The following is a 19,671-nucleotide window of genomic DNA, read 5'->3' as shown; positions in this document are numbered from 1 at the left end:
CAAGGAATCAAAGCTGCGTCTGGGAAATAAAAGACGTGTCCGCAGACGTGGCTCTTCCTTCCGGTTCATTCTGTCAGATGTTTAACAACCGGGGTGGGAAATAGTCTATTTACGCATTGGGTGGCTTCCTGCTCGTTCTGAAAGGGGTCTGGGGCGCTGGAGAAAAACGTGAGCCGACAAGGGGGTGTGACAAAGCCGCCCACGGTGGAGACCAGGTCTGAGGGTGACAAGATGCCAAGTGGCAGGCGTGCCTTGGGACCGACCCTCACCCTCCCGGGCGTGGCCGGGAGCTTCCTGCTCTCGAAATCCGAGGGGCGAGGGGCATCAGGCTGCGCAGGAAGGAGCGATGCGTCCACGCCCCCCGCGCACAGCAACGGCGGGCTTCCTACGCGCCGCGCGCGTGGCTCGTGGCTTTGGGAAATTGGGACGAGCGGGACACGTCGTGGGCACTGCTCATGAATATCTGGGCAGCCGTGGGCGGGCTGCTTAAATGCCGAGCCCCCTTCACTGAACTGTAAGGAGAAGCTGGTTTGCAGGTGGTGGACGGAAGACAACGCAGACACAAGGCCTGGACAGTGTCTGGCCTGCGGTCGGAGCTCATTAATTATCACTATGGGGTCAATGCCGCGGGACGAGTGGCAGTGACGGTGTCGGAGGTGGTGCCAATGCTTCCTGCTGGGCAGCGGTGAGTGAACAGGCTTGCACTCAAACGCCCAGAGTCCCAGCTGTCACTGAACCCGTCTGGGCCTCAGCTTCCTGGCTGTAAAGTGGGATCGGTAAGTGCAAGGTCTAAGGAAGACAAGGTATGGCCGGCACCTGGCACCCGGTGGCCATCGCCAACCGGGGCTGTCCCCCTGGCCCCGGCTCCAGCCCAATGGGACTTGGACGTGGAGGCGACTGGCCCGGGGGGTGCAGGGTCGGGGGCGTTACTCTGGTGCGTCATCCCCCCCGCCCCCAACCCCGCACTGCCGAAGTTGCCGTGTGAGCCCCAGTTTGGTTTTGATTTTTGCTCAGCTGCTAACAGAAGGTGAGATTTCTCGAGCTGTTGGGAGACTGCAGCTAGTGGCGCCCTCTCTTCCTCAAAGCTCAGGACCTCGTCTGGGTCACACAGATGACGGCAGGAGGGTTGAGGTCCTGGTGTTTCTCTGCAGCCTCAGAAACGAAGCAGCCCTTCCTTCCACAGGGGAGGGGACATGTATATTGGGCCCTTAGGGTCCACCTTCAAATGCCCTGACCTCTCCCCAAAAAAGGCTGTACATGCAGCAAATCCAGGAGGTTCAAAGATGACGTCTCCATGGCAACACCACCACGCCCTCATCACGAATTCCGGGCTGTCCCAGAGGCTGCTAAGTAACGCACACGCTGTGTGGGTGAGAGGGGCTGCAGCGCTCTGGGGGCTGGGCATCATTTTGTTTTATTTTAAGTGCTCTGTCCCCAAGGCTGCCTTGGCGTGTCACTCACCCCTTCCCTTTACTATGACAGAGGCAACAGGTCCTGGACCAAGTGGCCAGAAACCCCCCCAGCCTGACCCAGCCTGGACAGAGGCTCATCTTGATGTGGGGACTCTCACTGGCAATGTTTGATTTTGAGATAATTGTGGATCCAAACACAGTTGTAAGAAACGGGACAGAGAAACCAGGACGGCCTTCACCAGGTTTCCCCAAGGCTCACATCTTACAGAATTAGAGTACAAGGTCCACAGGAAATTGACACTGGCACACGCAGCGACCCGATTCGGATTCCCCCAGTGTACACCCGCTCTCGCGTGCACATGCGTGTGCATGCATGTATGTGTGCGTGTTTTATTCTCGGAAGTTTTATTGCAGCGGTTTTTGACCCCAGTCAATTCCTGTGATGGTTCTATTCCCTCAGAGCATCAAGAACTAGCACAGTCTTTGATAGAAGTTGCCAGAAAAGCCCCTAACTGGCAGGAGGGAGCCGCTCTGCACTCAGAGAAGCTGCTCCTTTGAGCTCAGCCTGTAACCCTTCCCTCCCCGGTGCTGTCTGGGGGCTCACCTGACTCAGTTTCCTGATCTCCAGGGATTAGAATGCACTTGGCAGACCAGCTGCCTCTGCTCAGGGCCCGATCCCCAGAAGCTCCCTCCCCACTGCCTCTGGATAATGGTGCTCCCCCCGCACCCCAAACCAGCCACCGCTGCATCCTGAGCACACATCAGGGACCCTGTGTCGGCCAGCGGGAGCTGCCGATGGCCCCGCGGCAGAAGACAGGGCTGCGCCGTCACACCTGTGACACCCGAGCCCGGTCAGCCCTCTCTTCCTTGCTCTGCTGCCGGCCTCGGCTGACGTCCACTTTGCATCCTGCAGGGGGTGCAGGCACCAGCAAGGGGGGCGAATTCCACGGGCGAGGGTGACACCAGGGGCGGTGTGGGGAGGTGTTTTACAGGGTCAAAGGTGGGAGCGCTAAAGTCTCTGTCCCAGTGAACAGAAAGAGCATGGGAGTCTCTGCAAACCACACTGAGGACGCAAGGCTGGTAGGGAGAGGGGCTCCCCCGGAGGAGCTGGCAGGAGGGTGGGCACAGGACGAGCCCTGCCCCGCCCCCAGGTGACAGGCCAGCGAGCCCCGCCCACTCACTTGCTGATATACTCCGCGTTCAGTTGTTTCCCGCACGTCTTGCACTTGAAACAGCCCAGATGCCAGTGTTTCTCCAGGGCCACCAGGGACTGGCCGTTTTTGATCTCCACTCCGCAGCCCTTGCAACCTGGAAGAAAGAACGGAGCACAGCCGTCATCCTCGTGGGTGTGGGCGAGAGGCGCAGGGTGGCGGCCCTGCACCGCTGGGACTACGGACACCCCAGGGGCAGTGAGAGCGGGCCTGGGGACGGGACAGACGGAACCGTCCAGCCGCGGCCGTTACACGACGGCCAGCGTGAGCGCGCGTCGAGCGCCGACTGCGTGCAGCCTGGGCCGCGCGCCTGGGATACCAGCATGAACTAGACAGAGGCCCCACCTTCCAGAGATGGGCGTCCAGGCCTGCGGAAGCAGATGTGGACTTGCACAGGGGCACCCTGCAGTGGGCACTGCCCCAAGCATGGCCCGGGCAGCAGGGTGCCATGATGGCAGGAGCTCTGGGTGGCCTCGCCTGTCCTGCTCTGTTGGCAGGTGGACTTTGAACCTAATTGTGCCCCCCCACCAGGAAAGGTGCCGCTTTAGAGAGGTTGGAGCCCCGATGCCTGTCCTCTGAGCGCTCGCCTGCCAGGGTGCCCCTCCCAGGAAGCCCTCCGGCCCCGGCTTCTGAGCTCCTTCTGTGGCCAGCCGTGCCACATCCCGGACATAGGACAGTGACCACCCGCGCTTGTGCTCCCGGCCTCAGCCCAGGTCGGAGCCAGGCCCCAGGAAGCACCTTCACCCCCGGTGATGGGGGCTCTCCCTCCCATGGCCCCCAGCCTGGTCTGGGCCCCTGACTGGTCTCCCCGCTGCCCCTCCAGCCATGCCCATCCCTGATCAAGCCCCCCCCCCAGGGTCTCGGGTGCTCAGGACACGGCCCTGCTGCCTCCCGACCCCTCCAGCCATGGGCAGCCACACCAGGGGCTCCCACAGTCAGTGCCACGTGTGCTGAAGGACCAGGGGGTGGAGCAGGCCGGGCAACGTCAGGGGCAGAGACAGGCAGCATGACCTGCCTGGGGCGTGCGTGTGTGTGCACATATCTGTATCGAGTACGTACACGTGTGTCTTATGTGCATGTGTTGTGTCTGATTACGTGCACTTGTATCTTTGTGTGACACGTCTGTGTGCAGACAGGTATATCTGTGTGTGACTGTGTGCAGGGGTGTGTGTGCAGGGGTGTATCTATGTATGCGTGTGTGTTAGTGCCTGTGTGTGTGGTGTGTATGCATGAGTGTATGTGTCTGTGTGAGTGTGTGTCCCTGCGTGAGTCTGTGTGTGTGTGTAAGTGTGTCTGTGTCTGTGCATAAATGTGTGTATGTCTGTATGTAGGTCTATCCGTCTCTGCGTGTGTCTGTCTGTGTGTGGCTGCATGTGTGTGTCTCTATGTGTGTGTGTCTAGTATTTCCATGTATATCTGTGTGTGTCGGGGACATGACAAGGGTGGGGCCTTGGGGACCCCAAAGGGCCCTGATGAGCAGAGGCGAGCAGGGGGTGCCCTGAGGGACTCAGCATTTCCTGGGCTCAGCCAGGCAGGGACCCCCCCACCCTAGATGAAAGAATGGGGCCCAAGGTCCAGCAGCCTGGCTCCAATCCTGGCCCTACTCCTCGGGGTCACACTGGACAAGGCTCTTTCCTCTCCGTGTGGAGCCCTGTTTCCAGCCGGGGAGTGGGGCGGGGCAGTCACATTCAGTGACGGATCTCATATGAAGACAGCAGAGCCCGCACGTCTAGGTGCTGATGCTGCCGGGACACGCCCGACGCACGGCGGGCTCGCCAGACTCTGCTCTGACAGGGATTTGCTCTCCTTCTGGGCAGAGCCCAGCATCACGTCATCTTTAAGAATAAAAAATATTTAGTATCTACAGAACTGTTGGTCAAACTCTAGATTTCTTAATTTACCACACCATCAAATCCACTGGCAACTTTGGAAAAGACCCGAAGAACAGGCTCAAACCCCGAGGTCCAGGGCTGGGAGGGAAGAGGGGACCTCCCAGCCATCTCAGGATCATGGAGCCCAGCCAGGCTGGCGGCAGAGAAGAGCTCAGTGAACGAACGCCTGAATGCATCGGAGCCAAGAGGAAGCTCCCTCCTCAAGTTCAGGAGGCATCAAGACCCCTCCCCTCCCACCCCCTCAGTCTGTCCCCAGCAGAGCAGGGCCGACACCGCCTTCCAGGGCTGGATCCGTGCACCTAGCGGGTGACCGCGGGCACACGCAGTACGGTCTGTGCCAGCGCCTCTTGACCAGGGCCATTTTGCTGCCGGGGGCTTTGGGCTGTGTCTGGACACAATTCTGGTCCTTCCAACTGGGCGTGGAAGGTGGGGGTCGTGCCCCAGGGGCCCGGAGGCCAGGAACGCTGCTCAAAACCCTCCAGGGCACAGGTCGGCCCCCACCACAAAGAATCGTCAGGCCCCAGATGTCAACAGCGCTGAAGTCGAGAAAGCCTGCTCAGGGCCTCGGTCCAGGTCTTCGCAGACGGGCAAAGCCAAGGAGCAGCCCGGACCACGCTGGGCCTGGGGGGAGGCGGGGCACGGCAGTGGCTGGAAGCCAGGCTGTCCCCGCCAGCTGTGTGACAGTGACCGAGTCACTTCACGTCTCTGTGCCCACTAAGACAGGGACGCATTTTATGGGGGTAGTAACAGGACCAGCCTCACGCAGCTGTCATGAGCTAACAGAGACAGGCGTGTGGTGTGAAGGATGCGTTTGAGGAATGAATAAGCACACGTGAGCTGAACGCTCGAACTATTACCGCTGTCGTCTCGAGGGGGACACCTCGTGAGGGGCCGATTCCCTGCGGGAAGCCCCCCGCTCTGCCTCTTCCTGGATCAGCAGTGTGCCCGCCCCCAGGGCAGGGTCCGAGGCTCCGGGCAAACGTGCCACCTGCCGCCGGGGGGGACGTGCTCCGCACCTCCACACCGCCTCCTTGTCCCCGTAGACTCGGGGTAGAGTCTCACTAACAGTGAGCCGTGAACGTGGAGGCCAGAGCCAGGTGCGAGGACTGTTGTCATGGAAACGGCAATCCTCATTTTCTAAACACATCTGGAGCTCAGCATAGCTTCGCAGGGCTTTGCAAATGACAGGTGAATCTTCTGTGATGAATCCACTCGACAACAGCTGTCACTGCGCAGACGTCCTTGAGGGAGTGTGTCCCCACTGCCCGGGGGCAGGAGGGGGGCACACTTTGGCCTGGAAGGGCCAAAGCCTGCCACCCACTCATCCTCGCACCCTGGGCCTGGCTCTGCCATCACAGCCACAGGATGGACCTGGGCCCCTTCCCCAGCATGACCCTTCTAGAACCTTCCAAAAAGTCTCCTTGTTTCCCCTCAAGTGCCCCCTCCTCTAGCAGACGCGGTCACTAACTCGCATGGGACCCAGGACGCGTCAGGGGCCTCTCTGAGCCCCAGCTGTGGACTCGGGCTGGGAGTGGGGTGCAGGGTCAGACTCCCTCGCCCACTGTCCTCCTCAGATCTAACTGGGAGTGGAGGGGGGTCTGGGTCGAATCTGAGATTGACCTTTGATGGCAAGGAACCGACAGAGTTCTAACTTTAAAATGCCTGAGACGTTACGGGCTTGGCTTGCGATTTCTCTAAGGAGCCCGGGCCAAGCAGGAGGGCCTGCGAGCATCTGCTGGGAGAGATAAAAAAGGTTCAAGTGCATCCCACCCACCGGGCTCTGCACTGAACTGGCGACTCGACCCCCTGACTGCAACGCAGTGGCTGGGGGGCGGGGAGTGGCGGCCAGAAGGGACATTGGTTCCTGGGGGCTACAGCACCCTACAAGGCAGATGCACCCCACAAGGCAGCCACTGCACCCCACAAGGCAGCCCGCATGCCTGCTCCCCCCTTGGGGCCCAGCCCCTCCTCATCTTTCCACGTCACCCCCTCATTTAACCTCAGCCTCGCCACAAGAAAGGCTCACCCCATTTCCAGAGGGGGGACCGGGGCTCTGAGCCCGTCACCCACCCCTGATCACATGGACAGTGCAACCCCACGTGGGCGGAAGACACAGAAGCTCCGAGGGCCACAGCCCAGGTGGATGCACGTCCGAAGGCCTGAGGACCCGCCCCGCCCACAGGACGGCCCCTCACGGGCACACAGCCAGCAGAGGCCTTGGATGCCAGGGCCCTGCCCCTTCCCTCCTGACTTCGGTGGGCCTCCTGATCCTGGCTCCGAGAGTGACCCCAGGTTCCGGGTGTGACCCCGTCCTGGCTGGGCTGGGCCCCAGCAGGTGGAGTCGAGCCCAAGAACGGGTCACGGGGGCTCCTCAGCTTGGACAGGGCTGCCCCGGTCCAAGGTCCCACGTTCCCAGCTCCTGGCTGCTGCCACAGCAGGCTGCCCCTCTGGGCCACTGCCCACACCCACTGCTGACCCCACGTCCACTCCCAAGGCCCGGAGAGGGGACACAGCGTGCCCAGGGCACCCAGGTGGTGAGTGGCGGGGTCTATTCCTCACAGCCGGGCTCAGAGCTGCGCCCTGATTGGAGTGGCGCTGGGCCTCTCTGAGGGCTGCCCTGTGACCCGCTCCAACCAGCAACCGGTTCAGAGCTGGAGAGTACGGGAGGAGCCTGGAAAAGGGGAGCCTGGATGGGCGCCCAGCGGGCTGTCCGGGAGGAGACCCTCCCCCCAGGGCAGTCGGGGAGGCAGTCCAGGGCAGAAGCGGCGTGGAAAGCTCAGGTGCGGTGGACGAGCTGGCCACCCAGAAGGAGTGGTGCACCCCTCCCCAGGGAAGGCGTGGGCATCCAGCAAGAAGCGCTGATCCTGTTACTAAGCAACAGGCTCAGGCCAATGAGCGGAAGAGGGAAGCTCAGGTCCCTGGGACCAAGCCTGACTTCCACGGGAGCAGCTGGCCACTCTCCGCTTCCCCCAGGGAAGGCGGACCCCAAAGGTGGCCATCTGCAGCTTTCCACCCTATGCAAGAAGGGCCGCGTCCCTCCCCCAGCTGCCACCACCTGCAGGGCAGACCACGCTGCGCAGGCTCACATTCCTAACATGCTCCCAACCCACCCCGGCACTACCTCCCTCAACAGCCATCTATGGCTCCTCGTTGCCTCCAGGATGCAGCTGGAGCTCCCTGGCATGGCTTTGCCGCCTGGTTTCTTCACTTCCATTCCCTGCTCCCACACAGCACCCCCCTTGTCCGCTCACATGGGGGTGGCAGTTGGGCCCAGCTCATGCAGTGCCCTTCCCTCAATGCCTACTTAACGAAAACCTGTGTTTTAGGTTTCAGAACAAAGGCCACCTCTTCAGAAAGCCTCTGGTCACAGCAGGGCGGGCTCCCCTGCTTTGGACTTTAAAGGCCTTGGCTCAAACCTCAGCCCCACCCCTCCCTAGCTGGACACTGGGCACCCAGTACTTCTGCTGCTCTCCACCAGGCTCAGGGCACTTATGCTCCTGCAGAAGGAGGGAGGGACTCCTGCCTGGCCAGGCTGCTCTGGGGACAAAAGGAGGTGGGAGCTGGGAAGACAATGCAGACATCCACACAGAAGCCAAGAACTGTTGATGAATGTTTAATGCCTTCCAGGCACAAAAACGGTTCTAAGCTGGGGATTATCACCATGGACTGCGAGAAGGGATAGGTTATAGAAGGGGTGGGTTACAGACCCATCTAGGGGTGAGGGCAGCGTCTGTTCTTTGAAAACACAAATTTGATATTTAAAAAAAAAATTCCATTTGGAGAGGGCAGCCTTTCTGCCCATGACATTTAAAAAAATCTCAAAAAAGTCTCAGACAATGAGTCTGTGATTGGGCATATTTCCCTTTTTACTTTGGCTGCCAGGAAGCTCTGGACAAACTCTTCAAACTAATCCCCGCCTTTTCAAATTTTGCTGTAGTTTTTGATTACTATTTCAGGCTTAATGATAATAGGGCTGTTTGTTGAAGCAAATTCTCAAAAATTTAATCAATCCAGACCTCAGCTGGAGAGAAAGTTTTGAATGGAGAACTCTCCTAGCAGACCTCAAAGCAACAGCCTCACCAACTGTGACTGCCGTGAGCTTGCCTCCCCAAGGGATGAAGGCTTCGCCTCATTTCCCAGATAAAATTGTTACCAGTCCCTGAAGCCAACACTCGGCTCCTGGGAGGATGTGCAGTCTCCTCTGTACAGACTTTCAGTGTCGCGGAAAAGGAAGCGGGAGAGGACAGGAGAGTGAGGAGAGCCAGGGGTTGGCTCTGGAAGTCAATACAAACCCCTCCTCTGTCCCAGGACACGTGGCTCTGGCACTGGGACACCACAGCCACCTTGCACACAGGATGGGCTCTGAACACCCCGTTTCTGCAGTGGGAGCCTGGTGGGAGCAGTCCTGGGGCGCTGGGCTCCCTCCCCGTCCCTGTGTCCCATCTCTGGTCCTGGAAGAGCCACCCACAGGGAAAGGCCAGAGCCTTTCTGCTCCCACCTTGCTCTCTGCCCCACATCCACAAGCTCCTGACATGCCCCTGCTACTGGTTCGTTTTCACTAACAACCCCCTTCTTCATTCAAGAAGCATGTATTGAGCACCCACTGCATACGCACCCTGGCCCAGCTCCCAGGGGACGGAACAGGTAATCCAAGAGCCCCAGACCACAGGAGCCCAGAGGTCACTGTTCTCCTAGTGGCTCTCCTGAAGGGCTCCCGGATGCTCTGGAAATAACTGTGGGGAGCTGAGTGTGGGTGCTGGAGGGAGAAGGCCAGAAGGAGGCCAGAAGGCTTCCTGGAGGAGGTGGGCTAGAGCCGGGCTGAAAGATGGAGTGGCACAAAGGGGGGAGGGCACAGGCTGAGCAAAGGCTTAGAGGCAGGAGTACCCCAGAGGCGCCTGGCCCTGGCTCCCTTCGTTGTGTTCATCCACAGTTATTCGCTTCCACTACTTCTGGTCCCAGTGGTGTCAGGCCTGCCACCCAGCACCACCAAGCCCCCTCCGCCACGCCGCTCTGCGTCCACTTACTCCAGAGGCCCTGGGACAGGGGCACGCTGCTGCCCGCTGAGGTGGGCAGGGAGCACTTCTGGCACATGCATTCCTTGCCGTTGAAGGTCACTCGGTCCCCGGGCGGGAAGGGCAACCTGAAATAAGACAGCACATTACCAGCCAGGACCACCTCCTGGCTCTTCTCCTGGGTGGGGGGAGCCCCATCCTAGACACCACGCCGTCACCTCCCCGGGGACCACAGGCCCAGGACGCTGGGTGTCTGCATGCAGGCGCTGCCGCTGGGCCATCTTAGCCTTAGTTTCCTCATCGGCACCGGCAGTGGGCCAGAGCAGTGGGGGCCGGCCAGTGCTTGCACATGGCGATCAACTGGGCAGTCTCAGCCGTTGGCCTCCTCCATCCAACCCTGCCTCCTCTGACCGCCCAGCATGCTTTATCAGTTCAATACTCATGGCAACAGCACCGTTTACTGAGCATCTACTAGGTGCCAGGCCAGGTTCTATGACAGATTCCTTAATGCCTGCCTCATCTATCACCATTAAGATGCTTGCCCAGGTTGGTCTTTGCTTTGTTTTTCTCAATGGGTGAGAAAATTGAAGTTCAGAGAGGATAGTTGACTTTTCCAAGGCCACACGGCTGCTGCCCGTCAGAACCAGACTCAAACCAAGACCTGCCTGACTCCAAAGCGCCGTGATTTGCCTCCCTGGGTCTCTCAGAAAGCAGTGCCGCTAGGAGCATGCAAGACTGTGTGCTGGATTCCGTCTTTAAAGTCTGGCATTTTTTTCATCATGGATTTGTTTTTTGCATGAATTCCAATTTCTGAAGTATCACATTAAAATATCATTTACCTTGATCACTTTTTTTGGCCTCCCCTTAAACTCTGCATCCAAAGCAGAGTCCCTAGTCCCAGCCCTGGGGCAAGGGGAAGTTACGGCCCTGGGCTGCCCAAGCGAGGCCGGTGGGGGCCGCAGAGCCGGCCCACCTGCTTCAGCCCCGGAACTTCCCCTCTGGTGACAGAGGTGGATCGGGTGCCCGCCTCTGGTGAGCCAGGGTCAGGCCACCTCCTGCCACTGGGCCACCTCCTCCCCCAGTTCAGCCTGGCAAGAGAACCTGAGCCCTGCGGGCGGCAGTCTCTGAATTATCTGGACCAGGGCACGCCCCGTCCTCTGGCTTAAGCCTTCGTCGTGTCCCCCCTGCCTCCTTCGGGACTGGACAAGGTCAGACACAGCCAGCTGCTCGACAGGTCACTGTCAGTGAAAGAATGAGCAAGTACGTGAACACGTCAATAACCGAAGGTCCCCCTGGAGGCCTAGCTCAGCCGCCTTCCCCTGCAGGGCCTCCTCTCGGAGCCTGCCTGGGTCACGCCGGCTCCAGTCCAGCCCCGACTCTGCGACCAGAAGAGCTTTCTGACCCATGAGGCTGCCAAGCCTTCCCGTGAAAAAGCCCCGCCAAAGCCCCCCACTTTGTGGGGCTGGCGCTCAGGGCCCTAGGCGGATTCAGCAGGGCCCCAGCCAGCCAGTCTCAGCTCTTAGGGAGCAAGGACCTATATAAGCTGAGCTGAACCCCGTCCCAAGACTTGCGAGATGGTCCTGCCGCTCTCCGTCCTTCAGCTGCCCTGGCAGCTATCTGACACCGTGCGCTGCATCCCACGTGGTTAGTGCTGGGGTCTGCCTCTCTCCCGCCTGCTGTCTTGCAGCTGCCTTGGTAATGGGGGGTCTTGGGCCACAGCGGGAGTCCCTTGCCATCCCTGGATGCGCTCGGAGAGAATCTCCGGCTGTGTGACCCAGAGCAAGCTGCTTAACCTCTCCGAGTTCCTGCTTCTCACTTGTAAAACGGGACTAAGGACATCTGTGTCTCAGGCTGTTATTCACCCATCCATGCATCTGACCTACAGCGTGGAAAGCTCTAGTATTATGCCTGGGACCCAGGAGGGGCTGAATGAATGGTAGCTATTATTCTATTAATTCAACTTCATTGAAGTATATGTTGACAAATGTACACACTCATGTAACCAGGACCACAGTCACGGTATGCGACATTTCTGTCCACTGTCAAAAGCCTGCCGTGACCGTCCACTCATCCCCCCACGCCGGCCCCAGGCGGCTATGATCGGCGTTCTGTGCCATGGATCTGACTTGATCTTCTGGGACTGCCTATAAATGGAATCACACGGTACGCAGTCTTTGATGTCTTGTTCTGCTGCGTGTTTTTGAGATTCACTCACACGGCTGCACACGCCACTGGTTTGTTCTTTTTGATTGTCAAATGCTGCTCCTTTGCACGGATGAACTGTTCATGTCCAAGGACATTTGGATTCTTTCCAGTTTGGGACTGTTACAAATAAAGCTGCTAAGAACGTTTGCTGACAAGTCTGTGTGGACGTGCGCTTTTGTTTCTCCTGGGTAAATACCTAGGAGCGGAATTGCTGGGCCACGTGCTAACTGTGTGCCTAACTTCACAAGACACTGCCAAACTGCTTTCTGTAGAGGTTGCACCACTTTGCCTTCCCACCAGAGACCTGTGACAGCTCCTTTCACTCTGTATCCTCACCAACACTTGCCACTATCCATCTTCTTACTGTGAGTCATTCTAGAGGACATGGATGGTATTTCAACGAGTTTTAATTGGAATTCCCCTGATGACTAGTGATGTTAATGTAATCATTTCATTTGTTTATTGGTCATTTACATACATTTTTGTGGAGTATCTGCTAAACTCCTTTGCTCATTTTTAATAGTATTTTTGGTCTTATTATTGAGTTGTAGAAGTTCTTTATATATTGTAGATAACTGTGTTTCACCAGATATGTATCTTCTATTAAGCTGATGGCTTGCTTTTTCATTTTCTTGACGTCTTTTGTGTGTGTGTGTGTGTGTGTGTGTGGTACGCGGGCCTCTCACTGCTGTGGCCTCTCCCGTCGCGGAGCACAGGCTCCGGACGCGCAGGCTCAGCGGCCATGGCTCACAGGCCCAGCCGCTCCGCGGCATGTGGGATCTTCCCGGACCGGGGCACGAACCCGTGTCCCCTGCATCGGCAGGCGGACTCTCAACCACTGCGCCACCAGGGAAGCCCTCAGGGAATTTTTTATTTCAGAAATTTCCATTTTCATTTCTATAATTTCCATTTGGTTTCTTTCCATGTCTTCTATAATGTTCCTGCTTATGTTCATGCTTTCCTCTGCATACTTAAATATATTTACATCGGCTGTTTTAAAGTCATCGTCTGCTAGTTTCACCATTGATCTCATTTCTGGGTCTGTTGCTACTGACTGATTTTTCTTCTGGCCCTGGGTCACGTTTTCCAGCTTCTTCTTATGACCGGTCACATTTGATGGGTGTTGGACATTGTCGATTTTATGTTGTTGAGGGCTGGGTTTTCTTCTCTTTCTACGAAGAGTGTTACACTTTACTTTGGCAGGCAGTTAGCTCGCTTGCAGACCAGCGTGATCTCTTTGAGGCTTGTTCTTGAACTTCGAGCAGGTTTACGCCTTCACTCTAGGGCGATTTCAGTTCCGCTAATAAGGCATGATGCTTTTGGTGTCCCCACTGCATGCCTGGGTGTTCCACAAGGAATCTCCACCTGGCCAGAACTCGAATGTCTCCCAGCCCTGGGAATGTTTAGCTTACAGCAACCTGGTCATTTTTTGCCCAACCTTATGAAATTTCCTCTCCGTCTACATGGCTTCGTGTTTAGTCCAAGAGTCAAAGGCACCTCTGTGCAACTCTCCTGATGTTTCGTTCTGCATAGCTCTCTCCCTTCTGCTATGCTGTTCTGCCTCTCACATCACTGTCTCTTAACTTGGGGAGGATGCCATGCCCTACCTGGTTCCCTTCTTGTCCTCTGGTTCAAGAAACAGCCTCCAGGCAGAAAGCTGGGTGGTCACAGGGGTCCCTTCTTTCGTCTTCCCTCTGTTAGTCCTGAGCTGCCTGTGCGCCAGTATCCCAAAACAGTTGTTTTGTATATTTTTTCCAGTCTTCTAGTTTTTTATAGTGGGTGGGTAAGTCCAGGCCCAGTGACTCCAGCACGACAGGGCTGTCAGGTATTATTTTTAAAATATCGGATTACAGAGGTGATCTTTCAAACCCACTGTGATTATGTCACCTCTTGTCTCTAAGCTACGTTCACAGAAATCAAACATGCAGATTATCCTTGGGGGAACCTTGACCCACGCACGCTGCAATGACACACGGTGACTCTTCCGTTAGAAATGTCCCTTGTCATTGCTCCTTCCTGGCCCAGCACCTCCTCCCACGCCCACCCCCAACAAAAGCTTCCCTTTCCGCCTAGAGCACGTGCCACAACTACAGAAAACAGTGGGAACAACACTCAACAAGACCCCTTTCAGCTGGGTGTGGTGAGACAGAGAGAACAGAGAATAAACTCTGGGGGTTTCATTCTTTGTTTTCTAGACAGAACATTCCCCCTGGGAGCAATGTGTCTGGGGCTGTGGTGGGTGGGAGAGAGGGAGGGAGGGAGGGGGGAGGCAGGATGCCCACGTGGGAGGGCTGCCTGCTGCTGCCCCCAAGCCCCAGAGCTGCAGGGCAGAGAGGGGAGCGGGTGTAGCCTTGCTGCCGGGGCTGAGGACCTCATTCTGTCTCTAGCGGCCATTCACCGGACACCTGCTCTGTGGCAGGCAGCAGGCGCCGGAGGAGTCAAATCCAGTCCCTGCCCACGTGGTGCTGCCGTCAAGCAGCTCTGGGACACGGTGCCACAGAAGGGTTGTCGGGCCCAGGATGCAGGGGAGCCACGACGAGGGACAGGGAGGGGACTGCTTTCCCGGAGGGAGGCTGGGGGCAGGCAGCTCTTGCTGCACTGCTGTGTCCCCAGATGCTGTGCCCATAGGGTCTGGGCTAACGCAGCTCCAAGTCACCAGAGCCAGCCTGGGGCCTGGCCCACGTAGGCATCTAGAAAAGCCTGGACGAATGAATGAATGAATGAATGAATAAAGGAATGAAGGGACTGGAACAGACTGTGAAGCTCCTCTCAGCCAGGCTGGGAGGCTCAGGCTTTCTCGTGGAGGCCATGGGGGTGGGGTGGAGGAGTGACAGGCAGAGGGAAAACAGGGACCCCAGTGTGGAGGCCTTGGCAGGACTCCAGGGAGGTGAGTTCTGGGTCTGAGTAAGGCAGTGGCTGGGCCGATTTCGGAAGTTCATGGGGGGGACCTGGGAAGATGCCCACGCTTGGGGCTCGTGTGCCTGGTGGGTTGGGCGCCTGTGCCACCTACAGATCAGGGACTTGGGTACAGAGAGGCGGGGTGTGCAGGTGGGATGTGCCAGGATGGTGAGGGAGAGGGGAGCGGCAGTGGGTGGGCACGGAGAGGCCAAAGCGTGGACACTGCAGGCACCAACGTGAGAGGAGACGAGGTGGAGGCTGCGGACAGGAGAGGGGCTGGTGGGCGGGGCCGAGAAGGCACAGGCGGCGGGCGAGCACCTCCCCAGAAGCCATCAGAGGCCTCGTGCTGGCAGTCTCAGAACCCACGGGCCTCTGCATCCTGGAAAGAGGGCTTGATCCTGTGCTGCGGGCGAGGGGTGGGAGCCTGCAAGGTGTGCGGCTGGATGAAGGTGTGCCTCAGAGCAGGGCCAGGGTCCACCTGCCATCCCTTGGCTGGGTCCCGCCTCCCTCCCGGCCATATGAGACAATGGGAGGGAGGGAAGGAGGGAGGGAGGGAGGAGGGAGGAGGGAGGAGGAGGGAGGAGGGAGGAGGGAGGAGGGAGGAGGAGGGAGGAGGGAGGAGGAGGGAGGAGGGAGGGGGAGGAGGGAGGAGGAGGGAGGAGGGAGGATGGAGGGAGGGAGGAGGGAGGGAGGAGGGAGGGAGGAGGGAGGAGGGAGGAGGGAGGAGGGAGGAGGGAGGGAGGAGGGAGGGAGGAGGGAGGGGGAGGGAGGAGGAGGGAGAGAGGAGGGAGGGAGGGAGGAGGGAGGAGGAGGGAGGAGGGAGGAGGAGGGAGGAGGAGGGAGGAGGGAGGAGGGAGGAGGGAGGGGGAGGAGGGAGGAGGAGGGAGGAGGAGGATGGAGGGAGGGAGGAGGGAGGGAGGAGGGAGGGAGGAGGGAGGAGGGAGGAGGGAGGGAGGAGGGAGGGGGAGGGAGGAGGAGGGAGAGAGGAGGGAGGGAGGGAGGAGGGAGGGAGGGAGGAGGAGGGAGGGAGGAGGGAGGAGGGAGGAGGGAGGGAGGAGGGAGGAGGGAGGGAGGGAGGAGGGAGGAGGGAGGGAGGGAGGAGGGAGGGAGGGAGGAGGGAGGGTGGAGGGAGGAGGGAGGCGGGAGGGAGGGGGAGGGAGGGAGGAGGGAGGGAGGAGGGAGGTGGGAGGCGGGAGGGCTGGGGAGGAGCGGTTGCAGGTCCCACACTCACCGGCAGACGGCACACACGAAGCAGTTTGGGTGGTAGGTCTTGCCCAGCGCCGACACCACCTCGCCCTCGATGAACTGATCGCAGCTGAAGCAGCGGGTCCCGTACAGTCTCTGGTAGTCCTGGGTGCAGATGTACTCGCCCTGCCGCACGAAGAAGCCGCCCTCGGCCAGGTCACAGCCGCATTCTGGGGACACACGGGAGGGGCCGAGGTAGCAGGTGACCACCAGCTCCCCAGTCCCGCCGGGCTCCATGGGTATCCCTCACTACACACAGGCTTCGGTGCGAACTCAGGGTTGCTCGCTGAACGCTCGGGGGGCCAGGCCCTAAGCACAGACTCCAGCTCCGGCCCCTCAGCCTGGAGACGAGTGGCTTTTCTTGTGGAAGCTTCTAGAAAGGGGCACAGACCCGGGATGAGAAGCAGGCTGCGCTGAGGGGCCAGCCCAGCGCCTCCTCGCCTCCTGAGCCCACCAGGGACGCAATGCTGATGCCCCATGAGCCCCCCCCAACCCCCGCTCCTCCAGGTGGGCTGTTCCCAGCAGGAAAATAACAGATGGGGAGGCGGTTCACACCTGAGCACCTACCGCGTGCTAGGCCCTGTTCTGGGGGGGAGGATCCCCTGACCACAGTGAGGCTTCCTGACCCCCCTCCACCCGTCTCCCCCAACATGGACGAGGCCAGACCCCCTGCAAAAGGGAGAGAGGCCGGGCACACTCGCACTGACCCCTCATATACCTCCTGCCCCAGGGAGGACCAGGGGGACGTTGCCAGGCGGAGGATGGAGTGCCTGCCCTCAGGACAGGCCCCAGGGCACATGGGAACCGGGCTTGGTTCCAGAGGGAGCAGCCTTCGCGCCCTCCCTGGGGAGGCCCAGCCTGCCAGCCCGTCAGGGCGGGGTCTTTGTGGTCGCAGCCCCCTAGCCAGAGCCTTGAAATACCAGGTAACCCATCTTTGAATCAACGCCCAAAGTTTTCATCAAAACTTTAACCGACTGCAGAGGCTGTAGTTTCCGGTGAACTGTAAGGAGGCACCTTTAAATTAACTCGTAGACCGCGGGTGTCGAAGCAGGACCACCGACCTCTGTTTACAAAACCCAGAGACAGGCTCTGAGTGAAAGCAGGCATTCCGCCTCGTTCCTCGTTTGCTAGGAAAGCCTGTTGCCGCCTCTTTCCCCCACAGAACTGCGTGCGCACGTGGCGTGTTTCAGAGATGGAAGGCGCCCATGGCTCTCTGCAACAAAAATCCCTCCGTCTACGTGGAAATTGATTTATTAGGAATTTCTTATGGCCACCAGGCTCTAAATATTTAATAGCTTATTCTGGGTAGTGTTGTTATGACTGCTACTAGTATAAAGCTATCGAAACAACACATATGTTGTAAATTTTGGTAAATTATTATTACGTGGATAGAGGACAAGCTTTTCACAGTGCAGCTCTTGACGACACGGATGGTGGTGGTCGAGGGGAGTTCCTGGTGTCTGATCAAGGGAGCCCCGACTTTTAAACTCCACCTTGTTTGGCGCCCTGGGGGATTGGAAGGCGAGGGCAGCCGAGCAGCCTTCCTCCACTGCAGGTGGCTTCTCAGGCTGGTCAGTTTGGGAAGAGCAAGTGTGGGAGTCTGAATCTCCAAGGGTCTTGGGGTCCTCGGGGGTCAGGTCTGCTTGGTCTGGTCAGCAGCGCCCTTTCAGCTCATGCACCGGTCGGTGCACACGACCCAGGACCTGGGGGCTCTGGGGGGCTCTGCCAGGTGGGACCCACTCAGCTCAGCTCCCACCCCTACACAGGGCGAGGTGGCGGGCCTCTCCCGGGTGTCCCTGTCCCCTCACCTGGGCCACAGGGCTGCACGTGCTGTTACCCGGTTACAGCCACTAGAGTGGCTGGAAATCCTTCCTTCCACATCGTCAAGGAGCTGTTGGCTCTTTGGACATAAGGCTGAGCAGCTGGAAGCCCAGACTCCAGGGCTGCCTGGGGGATGCAGGCTCCACTCGTGCACTGCGCTGTGTGCCCCTGGGCAAGGCCCTGATCTCTCTGGGCCCCCAAGTCCTCATCTGGGCCTACTCAGAGGTGAGAAGGGCAGCACAGAGGCGCATCCTATGCTAGCGTGACATAAGCCCCAAGTCGTGCGGGGCCACCATCCAGGCCATCGTTTTACTGACGTCACTCACCCCAGGAGGCCCGAGGCCGGTGCCCAGCTCTAAATCCTTCTCTCACCCAGCCCGAGAGTGAAAAGCCTTTGTTCAGTCTTGCACCACAGGGCTTCCCTGGTGGCGCACTGGTTAAGAATCCGCCTGCCAATGCAGGGGACACGGGTTCGAGCCCTGATCCGGGAAGATCCCACATGCCGTGGACAACTAAGCCCATGCACCACAACTACCGAGCCTGCGCTCTAGAGCCCGCAAGCCACAACTTCTGAAGCCCGCGTGCTACAACTACTGAAGCCCATGCGCCACAAATACTGAGCCTGCGCTCTAGACCCCGTGAGCCACAACTACTGAAGCCCGTGCGCCTAGAGCCCGGGCTCCACAACAAGAGAAGCCACCGCAATGAGAAGCCTGCGCACCGCAACGAAGAGTAGCCCCTGCTCAACGCAACTGAAGAAAGCCTGCGTGCAGCAACAAAGACCCAACGCAGCCAAAATAAATACATTTATTTAAAGAAAGAAAATCTTGCACCACAGCGTAGGCCAAGCAGATGTACCCCGACTCGGGAAGCACAGGCTCCCTGAGGCCTCTGTAGGAGAATTAGTGACTTTTCAGTAAACGCTGCCTGTAACAATTCAGCCCTTGAGTGACGGGCTGGTTCACGGACACCCTTGGCTCTGGTACTAGGCTCATTTTTTTTCTTTTCTTTTTTTAAAGATTTATTATTTATTTATCTTATTTACTTTTGGCTGTGTCGGGTCTTAGTTGCGGCACACGGGATCTTCGTTGAGGCGCGCAGGCTTCTCTCTAGTGGCGTGCGAGCTCCAGGGCTCATTTTCTAATCTTCCTAAAGATATGACCGTATTGACTGTTCTTCGAAGGAGAAGAATGTGAAGAGGGATCTAGCGCCCCACTATAACCTGCATCTACATCACGGAGGCACCAGAAGACTGAATTAAAGCCGCTTTCCTGCCCCGAGAGCCGGGCCCGGCCAATGCTACGTCCTCCCTGCCCGGCCCCGGTCATCTCTGCTACTGACCGGATTGTAGCTGGCTGGGTCCACTAAGGTCGGGGCCAGACAGTAAACCCAGACCTTTGCCTGCTAAAAATTAAGAGTCCAAATTCGTTAATAATTTTGAACGTCCTAATCAAGACAATATATTCTCCTCACATTCCATCTGTCTATCCAAGTAGCCGAGACCCAGTGAAGTGAAGGGCACCAGCAGCTGTGGGTGACCCGGAGCAGCCCGCCCCCCCATCTCTGGCGGTCACTGTTGTCACTTCTGAGAAACGGTCGGGAGGGGGCGGGCCATGGTGGGAAGACAATCTGCACCACTTTCTGGAATACCCTTTGGCATCGACTCAAAGGAATACGAAAACCGCTCCTACCCTTTGACCCAGTCGTCTCTCTCTGGGACTCTATCCCAAGGAACTGACCGTGAACGTCCACAGAAGCGTTCTTGCATGGTGTTGGCTGCAGCATCACTACAGTATAATGTAGGAAATAAACACTGGGCTTTAGGGACAGGCAGCCTGGGCATGAATGCTTCCTCCTGTTGCTTCCTGGCTGTGTGACCTGGGGCAAGTTACTCAACCTCTCTGAATCTCAGAGTCCTCACCTGTAACAAAGGGTTAACCATACTGATGACTCATGGGATGAGGCACAGGAAACT

At 58.4% G+C, this 19,671-nt stretch overlaps 1 protein-coding gene across 30 annotated transcripts in view; it reads right to left on the bottom strand.

Moving 5' to 3' along the window:
• Positions 1–19,671, bottom strand: part of ABLIM2 (actin binding LIM protein family member 2) — a 150,808-nt gene that overhangs the window by 85,925 nt on the left and 45,212 nt on the right. For 29 of the 30 annotated variants that reach the window (XR_010942828.1, XR_010942826.1, XR_010942831.1 and 26 more), the window contains exons 3-5: positions 15,862–16,045; positions 9,540–9,655; positions 2,594–2,720 (exon numbers count right to left, since the gene is read on the bottom strand). Coding sequence is in view for 22 of the 30 variants with exons in the window: in XM_067735003.1 (XP_067591104.1) it covers positions 2,594–2,720; positions 9,540–9,655; positions 15,862–16,045 (427 nt within the window). In the remaining 8 variants the exon portion in view is untranslated. The remainder of the gene's footprint in view (positions 1–2,593; positions 2,721–9,539; positions 9,656–15,861; positions 16,046–19,671) is intronic. The other variant, XM_067735004.1, reaches the window with a different exon arrangement.

The sequence above is a fragment of the Pseudorca crassidens genome, chromosome 4 (assembly GCF_039906515.1).
Source record: "Pseudorca crassidens isolate mPseCra1 chromosome 4, mPseCra1.hap1, whole genome shotgun sequence".
NCBI lineage: Eukaryota > Metazoa > Chordata > Mammalia > Artiodactyla > Delphinidae > Pseudorca > Pseudorca crassidens.
The sequence above is the reverse complement of the archived record's forward strand: the minus strand, read 5'-3'. Positions and strand labels throughout refer to the sequence as shown.